The 11,699-nt window shown below is 29.4% G+C and overlaps 1 protein-coding gene across 2 annotated transcripts; it reads left to right on the forward strand.

The window, feature by feature from the left end:
* Window positions 1-1,110: 1,110 nt before the first annotated feature.
* LOC111033394 (RNA polymerase II subunit A C-terminal domain phosphatase) lies at window positions 1,111-7,849 on the forward strand. 2 transcript variants are annotated; one of them, XM_022314094.1, is made up of 8 exons: window positions 1,111-1,678; window positions 1,828-1,987; window positions 2,053-2,178; window positions 2,249-2,493; window positions 3,679-3,884; window positions 4,031-4,921; window positions 5,866-5,976; window positions 7,136-7,849. In XM_022314094.1, exons 1-8 carry the CDS (start codon window positions 1,464-1,466, stop codon window positions 7,363-7,365), a joined length of 2,184 nt encoding a protein of 727 aa, XP_022169786.1. In that variant the 5' UTR covers window positions 1,111-1,463; the 3' UTR covers window positions 7,366-7,849. The 2 variants fall into 2 exon arrangements, with proteins under 2 accessions (XP_022169786.1, XP_022169787.1); XM_022314095.1 differs by having other exon boundaries at window positions 1,113-1,678; window positions 5,866-5,946.
* Window positions 7,850-11,699: the final 3,850 nt, after the last annotated feature.

Consider the following 11,699-nt stretch of genomic DNA (forward strand, 5'->3'; position numbering starts at 1 on the left):
TTTTTAAAGACTAAATATTATAATGTTTTTTATGAAATGTTATACCACTTATACATAATAAAAATTAAAAAATATTAAAGATTTTACGTTACAAGGGCGTATTTTGTTTTAAGCATATAAAAAACTAAAATGTTGACAAAATTCATGAAAATCAGGGGCCAACATAGGCTGAAATCCATGCAAGTTTAAGGGGGGACTAAGCCTCCTCGCCATGTCTTCCTATGAAGCTAGAAAATCAATTAAAAATTTATAATATTTATTCTACTGACCAGATCATGTCAGGAAATAATTGTAGGGAGACTAAGGCTCCTTCCCCAATTAACTTATTTATTTAGATACCTACTATGTTAATATACTGTAGATACAAATTTTTTTTTTGGGAGGGGGGCTTGAATCCTCCTAGTATGTTTTATACTGGTATGATATTAAGTATAAATATTTGTAATTTACGACATTTTTTATATAATTGAATGACAAGTGACCATAATATAAAAATTATTAAGACAACATTTTGGTACATTATCTTTTACATGTGGATTTTTTATAATTCAGTTTTTAATGCTCGTAAGTCGTAACTCAGCATTTTAAATTTATTTAAAGCTATAAAATACACGAAAACTTGCTAAAAAAATTGAACTGTCGTAAAAAACCCTTATACAAACTCAGATAATGTTTTAATTTCATATTTCATAATAGGTCAATTCACTATAATTTATGAACTAACGAAGCTACACGTGATCTGGTGAGCTTAAATTTGATATGTTACGCACTTGTAAGACCGAGATAACAAATGCTGGACAGTGTTACGTCCTCATCAAAAAAATGATAAATATAGGTAGTATGAACTATGAATAATTCTGTGATAAAGCCAGACGGTTGAAATAATAATAATTACAAATTACTAATTAGTGATTAGTAAATAAATAACCAATAATCAGACTCAACATTTCAAAACAAATCTGAAATCAAGTTTACATTATTTTTATCATATAATATAAGCTATTCGGCTAGACGTATCGTACAAACCGAACTGATCGGCCGGTGCTTAACGTTTTTACGTTTTATTTTCATTGCATGTGTTTCAGTGTTTTGATGCGTATCAAAATATGGTTGTAAGCCATTTTGAAAATATATTACTTATCACGAGTCAGCTCAGGATTGATACTACTAATTTCTTGTACCAGTAGTTATCTTTTCTGTATTCTTTACTACTTCGATCAACTTTTGAATTGTTTACTTCTTATCATAACAGTTAAAATTTGTTTCTAATTTTTTAGCTCACAATATTTATATAAATGTAATTGTTGTATGCTCAATAAAACGTAAATGTTCTACAACTTGTGTCTTTTAGATTAAGAATCTTAATTTCCTTAATATTTTTCAATTGATACTCTTCAAATATTTCAATTTAATATTTATATATTGTTATTATTATCGAATTTGAATGAGACAAATTAATAGAGATGAGTCAAGAAAAGATTTGTGTAAAACTACCAACAACAGATAAGAAAGCGACACTTTTAAAATGGCGAGTAAAAGAAGGTACATTGGTTAACAGTACTGTTGTTGTACTACTCTATCAAGAGGACGGAGACAAAGATCGGAAAAGTTTTCGCACACATCACGTTGGTGTTGTTAAGAAAATATTAATACATGAAGGCCAAGAAGTTCCCGCAGGGTAAGAATTAATTTTGGTTAAATGTTTATGTACTTTTAAAGATATTGAACCTACCTAATGATATTGAATAAATTTGTAACATTGTACCTGTTTAATTTCTACAGACTTAACAATTATGAATTATTATATATTATTCTTGCATATTCTAGATATCCTGTATTTGAGTTGGAGCCTGGCTGTAGCCACAGTACTGTAGTCAGTGATTTATGTGCAGATTGTGGTGCCGATTTAAGAATTGACAATGCATCTAAACCAACTGCATCTGTTTCTATGATACACAGTGTACCTGACCTCAAAGTCAGCGAACAGGTACATTACTATTTTATACATCCAACTAAAATACGAAAGTTTTAATTCACTAATTTAATTTTTAGAGTGCGTTGTTATTGGGTAAAGCTGATGAAAAACGATTGCTTGGTGATAAAAAACTGGTGTTACTCGTTGATTTAGATCAAACACTAATACACACAACAAACGATAATATACCCAATAATATCAAAGTATTTACTTTAATATATTTGTGTAGCTCTATATTAATTGCATATATTAATGCCTTCTATATTTACACAGGATATTCATCATTTTCAACTATATGGACCAAATTCACCTTGGTATCACACAAGACTTAGGCCAGGAACATACAACTTTTTGTCCTCTATTAGTGAATTATATGAACTTCACATATGTACATTTGGCGCTCGAAACTATGCTCATACAATAACACATATACTGGATCCAAAGGGGAAATTGTTTTCTCATAGAGTATTATCACGTGATGAATGTTTTAATCCAAACAGTAAAACTGGAAATCTCAAGTATGTTTATCTCATGAAATGTTAATATTGTGTTAGACTTAAATTAATGTTAAGTTTTCTTTTATTGCTAGGTATCTTATTGCTTTTTTGTAAGTTATGTTCTATTTATGTTCGCACCTTAGGTATGTTCCATATTATGATAATTCTGAAATTAATAGTCTTGGTTAACTAAACAAAAACTTATTAAAAGCAATAAAAAATGTGTCCATACTTGGTATATTTGATCAATGATACCGCTTACATACAATAGATTACTTATATTCAATAGTTTTACATAACACATCATATACTTAACATATTTTTTGTTAAATTAAATCGTTACAATGTTGATAAATCAAAGATCCCCAAACATGTTCAATATTACATACAGTTGATAGAACAAAAGAAATAAAAATACTTATTATTGATTTACAAACCAACAATATTATTTTATATTCACTGTTGTATAACTTATATAATATTATGATGTCCACCAGGCATCAGGTTACTAATAAGTCTTAAAAAAAACAACTTTAAATCTATAGTTTGTTTCAAGAGAGAAAGGTACCGCATTTCCACAAAATTCCGTCATTGTTGCATATTCCCCACACTTCATCTCCTTTTCCTCTCCACTACCCAGTACACGCAAGCTAGTTGCTAGCGACGCGCAACGTATTAGTGAGTAAACACATGTCAGTTTATGTATGAAGATTGCCCTTAGGCTAGAATTAGTGCTCGATTGACGGTCAGTCGAGCGTAGATATATCAAAGGATGCATATGAACAACTACAGTGCAGCACTGAAAAGTTGATACGAGCGTACAGCTGCATCGCGCTGATGAGGACCGTCCGTCAACGCTAACCTGTCGGCGCCGACGCTACATGCTGACTGTCGGTCGAGCACTAATCCTAGCCTTAGAGTGGATTCAATGGTCTGGCTGCGGTGTGGAGCTCAGTCTATAGAACTGGTACCTTTCTTTTGCTTGAGACAGATTGTAATACCTGTAGATATAGGTATAATCATATAGTTTGTAAAGAAATAACAGTAAAATAAAGTTTTATATTATTTAAATTTAGAAATAAAAATATTCCTAAATGACCTGTATTAAATAATAATTAATAATTATAATAATATTATGTATATCGCTTTATACTTTTTTGATGTTTAATTTTATTATTTATAAGTATATTACATTGTTTATTCTAGGGGATTGTTTCCATGTGGTGATAATATGGTGTGTATAATTGATGATCGTGAAGATGTCTGGGATTATGCTTTAAATTTGATACACGTCAAGCCATATCATTTTTTTCAACACACTGGTGATATAAATGCTCCTCCAAATTTGCAAAAAAATGTTGATATTTCCACACAACAGGATACTAGAGTGGATTTTACACATTTAGTTCAGGGTAAAATTTTTTTGTAACTTGCTAACCTAAAATAGTTTAAATATATACATTTTTATTGTATTACATCAATTAGTTATTACTTACTACTTATCTTTTTTGCTTAAAAAATTAAAAAATACTAATTTATTAAATATGTATTAAAACAGGTATAACTATTAAAAAAAAAGATAACATAAAAGGCGATCTACAAATGGAAGATGGAGAAGTTTTGTCTGACGATGATTCAGGAAATATAACAACAGATAATGAAGACAAAAATAAAAATGATGTGGCGATTAAAGACAATAGTGATCTAGTAGAAGTTGAAGAAGAAGATGATTACTTATTGTATTTGGAAGATATTTTGAAAAATTTACATAAGGAATACTTTAAAGAATATGATCAAAAATATGAGTTGTATGGAAATAATATCGAGGTTCCTGACATGAAGCGTATCATACCTATGTACCGTTCAAAAATATTAGCTGGTAAAAAGCTAGTATTCAGTGGCTTAGTACCTACTCCTGTACCGCTGACTGAAAGTCGAGCTTATAAAGTGGCTCGATTATTAGGTGCAGAAGTCACAGAAAATATCAGACCTGACTCTACGCATTTGGTTGCTGTTCGTCAGGGCACACTTAAAGCTAGTGCAGCCCGTAAACGCCCCGATATCAAAACAGTGACACCTGAATGGTTATGGCTTTGTGCAGAACGTTGGGAACATGTTGAGGAAAGATTATTTCCTCTCCGATCGGAAGGTGGTGGTGGTTCTAGTAGTCGAGATCCACCAGCTCATTGTAGTAGTCCAGAACACTCACCACATTTTATGGCCAATAACCAAAATATTGCTCATGTAAATAAAGAACAAGACCAAAAATTTGCGGAGACTCTTAATCCACTACTTTCATTTTCTGATGAAGACATTAAACGTATGGCAGGAGAAGTAGAAGACATGACTGATGATGAAGAAAGTTGTGATGGTGATGATGTGCCTAATATAATTGATGTGTTAAAAATAAATAAAGATGGTAATTCAAGCTCAGAAGCATCTTTAGACGGTAAGAGTTTTATTATGAATCGGTTAAGTTTTTATTGAGATTTTTATGGATAAATATTATATAAATATTATATATTATATATTATATTATAAATATCATTTGTTCCTTTTCGAGATATGTCCATGTTTTCAGTTGTATGATGATGTTTTGGATTCATTGTAGTTCCATCCTCAGATTGTATGTTCACCATTTTGCTGTTATGAACATTCATCTACTTAGTATGGAATCAATACGTCTAAAACATCAACATAAAACTGAAGATATGGATATACTCAAAAAGAAAAAAATAAGCGTTTTATTGTTTAAATTAGGGTCTATACTCTATTCCACGAGAGAATAATCTCTTTTTGCACATCACTAATGATTTGTTTGGCACATAGAGAACCACGTGATTACGCGATCATTGGGAAGTTTGTGGGAGATGCGCAGCACTGACGAGAATTGGTCGGTGGACTTAATTGTTCTCTCGTGGAATAGAGTATAGTATAGTATAGATCAGAGATAGCCAACCTATGGCACTACATTTAACGGCACTCAAAATACTATATTTCATTGTTTAGACTTGTATGGTTGAAACAATACTTTATATAAACATACATCTGCGAAAGGTCATTTTTAGGAAATCAATGAACTTAATTAAATCAAAGCTGATAAACTATATATGGATGGATTAAGCTAATGCTGCTTGTATTTCATCAAAACACATTTTATACACACCTGATATTGAAAAATGTTTGTGAATCTTTTTAAAACCACATCACCCAGAGAAAAAGTTATTGAATATTTTTTGCATGAAACTGTAGGTTATAGAAGAAAATTATTTTTCTAAAATGTTACCTTTGCTTACATCGTTACATCATATTTCATTACAATTCTGATGATGTATAGAATTAAGATTGTATTTTATACATTTGTGTACAATAATATAATACTTTTTGCTTCAGGTTCTAGGAGAGGGAATAAACGTCAATACAGTTCATCAGAATCAACAGATAATGAAGATGAAGTAGAAAAAGAAATAGAAGGTGAAACATTAATTGAACGATTCCGAAAAAGTAAAAATATAGATGATTAGTCTTGAATTGGGGTATAAATAGTGAAAATAGTGTAGATTTAGATAAATGATATTTAGTTAAAAGTCCAGCTTATCAGTATGCTTAAGTAGTATATCATAATAAAGAGTTTCATAAAATATAAGTTAATATTATTTTTGGTATTACTGTAGAATCCTCCCCACAATTACCTGCAAAAAATCCTTATACTTTCTGGAATCGATTTTCACGGTATAAGACTTAAAATATCAAATTGAAACCTATCTTAATTATATAATAATAACAATATATTTGAATTTTGAATTCAATGGTCATATTTTAACTATCAAATAATTAATTGCCTCATGTATTTAGTAGTTTTTTTCTTTTTATGGATATCAATTTTAATTATATGATTATTGTATGATATGGACTCACATTTTAGCCACTAAACGAGTAAACTCTCTTGAATAATATTTTTTGTTTAAAATATAGATAATTTTACATCAAATAAATAGATTGTTTTAAATTTTTTTAGATGATATGGATGTGTTTATTGCTTAAACCAATTTATTGGTATTTAAATGTTCTAGAATTACATATTTATTAAAATAGATTATGCATGATTATTTTTACATACTATACCTGACCCTATTAAATATTATTATTTTTAATTTTAATTTGGTTTATTTATTAATTCAGATTCCATTTAATGGTATCAGCTGTTGTACAGTCAAATGTTGGTAACTTAAACCTCAATAACTCAAAAACCTTGACAACTCTTAATTTTTTCCTACCCCTTGAAATGTTTTAATTTATGTTTGGTGTATATTACTTAAAAAATATATTAGTTGAATTTATTTTTATTCCCCTTGAGAAACAAGTTATAGAGACTACTGTATATGAATAATTCTAATAATTAATAATGTATTAAATATAATCATGTTCAAATATATTGTTTTACAATTCTCCAAAATAATAATAAATGTATAGATTTAAATACATCCATATTGTGAAAAAAATGTATGATTTGTTTTATATTTGCCAACTATGTCCATATTAGATAGATAAAGTTAATCAATTTTTAAATTGGGATACTCAATGGGTGGTGTGTGTATAAAATTTTTAGAAAATTAAATTTATTCATTTGTATTCAATGTTAATGTAATAGTTTTTACTTTAGGTACTAGCAGAGGACAGAAGCGTAGACGCAGCTCATTGGATAGTGATGGAAGTGAAGACGATAATGAAACATTAAATGAAAAATTTCGTCAAGGTAAAAATTTAGATGAATTAGGCGTAGAATGGGGTAATAATAGTGAAAATAGCGTGGACCCACCTGATGAAATGAACGATGCTGAATGGAATATGTTGGGTGCTGCTTTAGAAAAAGAATTTTTGGAAAATCAATAATTAAAGCATCATGAATGTATCTTCACATTTAGTTGTATGAATTGTACATATCATCAATTGTAAAATGTCCTTTGCTAAGTTTTTTTCTGAAAAAAATATGTATAATAGTCCTTATTGGTATGTTACTGTATACTATGTGTTTGAGAGTTTATTATTTGTGATGCATACCTTTTATGCTTATTATACTTGTAATAAATGATTATTGAATAAGACAAATTTTATCATATTATTCAGCTATCCTTAAATATTAATGTTTAATATGAAATATAATGACATTCTGTGTTGTATTTATAACCAATATGTTTGTTAAACCATATTTGAACCTATCCAATAACAACTTATAGAAGTTAGTTGTACATTTTATACCACTTATTTTAGACAACATTAATTGAAAATAATAAGTAAATAAAATTGTATGTTAGCGCTAATAACCACGCATGTTAAAGCTTTAAAGAAGAAAATAATAAATAGGTATATAATTGTACATCAAGATGATTTTTAACTGTTCTTTAAACCTTATTTTTATTTGAAAACTGTTAACATTCAAAAGACAAAATGCTTAATCTAGAGATTTATGAAAATCTATTTGTTATTAATTATATTTAGTAAATAGGTAGCAATTCCTTAGAATTAAAGTTTGATTCAAAATAAGTAAAAAATAATACTAACACTACAATATTACATTTTGGACATTTGGTTAATTTTTTTTGTCTTGCGGCCAGTGGCGTGGCGAAGTAGATTTTTTGGGGCAACCGCCCCTAGTACAACCCAGGGGTGGGTGGGTGCTTATGTTAGTGGGTGATATTTAAGGGAAAATAATATATTAATTTACCTTTATGACATTTGTCATTCAACTGCAGTATACTATTCTAGAATTCTTATTTACTATTATTATTATTATTATTATTATAATTATTTAGAATTGGTTAATAATAAAAATAAAAATAATAACTTTTTTAGAGGTTTGTAATAAAATTATGGTGGGGGGGGGATATACAAATCTGTAAGACGTGGGGGGGTACCAAAAAATTGTATTCGCCCCTACTATAAAATCTTGTCGCCACGCCACTGCTTGCGGCTTAGGTGTACCTATGTACATGATTACATGATCTTGTTGTATAATAAGTAATAATATATGCACAAGATCATGGTAACTGAAAAAGTCAAAGAATTTCTAGGAGTTCTTAACCCCATTAACAGGGCCGTACCTACTTGAACATTTTGTGACCCGGGGCAACATAATTTGCCCCCTCCCACCCAAAAATATTATTTTTTAAGATATAAGGTATAACTACCTACTATTTTGTGGCAGAAGTGCAGCTTATTTCCAAGTGATATTTGAAATTTATTACCGAACATATGTATTTCAATGAGTTAAAAACTGTGGTGCAATTAAAATGTATTGGTCGGACTTAGTTTCAAAGTTATAATTTTATGTTCACTAATTTGGGTATCTCCCACCGTCGGGGTTTCTTATTTTATCATTTAATTACCTACTTCACTAATAATAAGAAAAGAAGTGGGTGAGTACTAAGTGCGATAAATAATTTTTGATTTCACCAAAATGTTAAATATGAATAAAAACCAGCATTTACAAAAAATTCAAAACAATTTTTTTTTTTGGTATTTTAAACTTAAAACCAAGATTTTGAAGGTTTTATAACGTCCAAGGAAAATTTTATCGACTATTTTTGAAAATACCATCATATTAAGCATGTGAAAACGTACATTTTGAAAAAAAATTCACAAAAATTCACTTGCTAATCTAGGTACTGAATTTTTTTCAATATTTCATTTAATATAGGTATAATAATTATTCACCTAGAGATAACTTTATCTCTTAAATCTCAAGGAAATCCAATGTTAAATAAAAAAAATTATATTTAGGTATTATAATTGTGTATTATTAGGTATAGCATTTTTTTCTGATCTTGATTTTATTAATAATAATAACCTAGATGCATTTATCCTAGATTGGAGGATTGAAAATAAAGTGATCAACTGTTCAAAATCTGCTTTGCCCATACTTGCTATTTCTGATTCAACTGTCAATAATTTCGATGCAAAATACCTTTTTTGCCTGGTTTATAGTTTGTAATTATTAAGACTAATTATTGATGAAAACAATATACCTAAATTGTTGAGCTGTGATAATTTCTTTTAATAACTAGAAGGTTATAAAAATAATAAAATTATACAATAAATATTTTTTTTTTTTTTTTTTGATACAGTTAAATATTGTATGTCAATATCAAATTGCCAACCTAAATGGACTAAAATCTGGGTGGTTTAGCATAGCAATCGTCAAACAAATTTAAAACCTCCAATAGTCCAATACAAAGAAAATACCAAAATTATTATTAATACCTATAACACAAACATAAACTATTAACTAGGTACCCGTAGAAATTTACGTTGATACACTTGCAGCCTCTTTAGTTAAGAATAATTTTTCATACCTATTCAATAATCTGTGATCACTGAATTCAAACTTTACATCCATTTCAGTGATCAATAGGAGGTAGATAGGTAGGTACATGTTTACTCGAAACCTACTACATAACAGAAGCGAGTTCTCCTTTTTTGATTAAAGTTTAATGGTTAGATAAATTAAATATTTTATAGAGGTTAACAATATATAGGTATTCCGCCGATAGTCAAATAATAGGGTTCTTTGTTCTTATTTAAAGTTAAACATTTTCCAGTAACCTATACCTACCTAAAGAACCGTTTAAATTTTAAAGGGATATTTTTTTATTTTCTATTTATTTGTTTATAAAGTGGTGTATTCAGTATTGTATATTACGGCTCATATATGTCCGACGTATAGACGCAGGTATATACTTAGTGTATAATTTAATTTATATAGCAATAAATACGAAAAGTTAGAATGAAGCAACCAAGTCATCAATCTTTATCGTGATGTATCGGTATCTGAAATACGTCGATAGTTGAGTTACCTATTAACATTTTTCGATTACCTGCCTGTTATTGTTTTCAAACTGTTGATTTTACGTGAAAAACAAACAAACCATTCTTCATAAAACCGATTCTGAGAAATCGAGAAAAAAACAGATATCTGCAGATGAAAATGTACAGACATTTTGCCAGTAGCCAGTGACCATATGACGATAAATAATAGTATATCATCACTCCCTAAAATAAAGACTGTCTGAGGAAAACAACTTAAATTGAGTCCTTAGCTGTATGGTTACATAAATATTTTTAATTATTTTTTCCCTCGTCACACATATGTATGCACAACAATGATAGTTATAATTTCGTTGGTATTTATTTTGTTTTATATTAGTACCCTAACCTATAAGTTGTGCAAACAGCCTATAAGAATAATTAAAACTGTTCTGACGTTTAAAATACTACAGCGGCAACAAGTCTGAAACAGGCGATGAATGAGGCCGGCATGGAGCAGTAGGTATGTATACCTATAGGTATAGGTAGTTACTTATTTATCACAACTTCAAAAGACGGATAGTTTGTATTAAAATGGTTGAACGAGAAATTGAAATTTTGTGTGCGCGTAGTGAGATACTTATTAAGTCGTTAATTAATAAAATCATAATATAATTAAAATCTTCTACGTAGGTGGTAGGTGTACACTTTATTCACTAGAGCGGTAGTCGCAGTTAGTTTTTAGTTAAATGAATGTTTAAAGTATAATATACCAAAACCTAATTGCTACTATTTCTACAAATGGAAAACGAATTTGTTTTTAATTTAATGATATGATAATAATTATAGTTGTTTAATTTAAGTAGAACTCGAGCTTGTTTTCCGCTTTTCACATTACCTATTTTCCTAAACACCATTTGAGTGTTTTACTGCTTCTCCCTTCATTTAACGTGCCTACATAAAATAATAATTCTAAAATTAACAAAAGCGTAATAAATGTGTGAAATAAAATACGTTTTGTGTAGAGGTGACCAAATATATTTAGGTAGTTACCTATTTACACAGGTATTGTCGACGCCAGATAAGATTTTTATTTGGATGTCTAAGTGCCGCCGCACCACTATACCGCTCAACCCGGTGTAGGTCAGCGACCGATATTTGTTTTGTTAAATTCACACACACACACACACGCACATCTCCTATCTGTTACCTGTTTGTTCCTATATTTATATTATTGTTTTTATTTATGCTTTAATTATCCGTATCACCTGTGAATTAATATATAATATGTAAATTAACGCCGCCGCCTCTCCGGCTGCGCGATTATTAGTATTTTAGCACGGCCGCCGTAAATGTGCCTGTTCATTCGCACACCGCTGTCATCAAGACGAAAAATTTATCGTTGAGTGTGCCGGTCGCCGTAT

This window comes from Myzus persicae, unplaced genomic scaffold, assembly GCF_001856785.1.
Source record: "Myzus persicae strain clone G006 unplaced genomic scaffold, MPER_G0061.0, whole genome shotgun sequence".
Taxonomy (NCBI): domain Eukaryota; kingdom Metazoa; phylum Arthropoda; class Insecta; order Hemiptera; family Aphididae; genus Myzus; species Myzus persicae.

Excerpts from the sequence above, each read along its gene's own strand:
- LOC111033394 (XM_022314094.1), top strand. The coding sequence starts at position 1,464 with ATGAGTCAAGAAAAGATTTGTGTAAAACTACCAACAACAGATAAGAAA. Across the intron at positions 2,494-3,678 it reads AGTAAAACTGGAAATCTCAA|GGGATTGTTTCCATGTGGTG; the intron begins GTATGTTTATCT and ends TGTTTATTCTAG. Across the intron at positions 3,885-4,030 it reads TTTTACACATTTAGTTCAGG|GTATAACTATTAAAAAAAAA; the intron begins GTAAAATTTTTT and ends GTATTAAAACAG.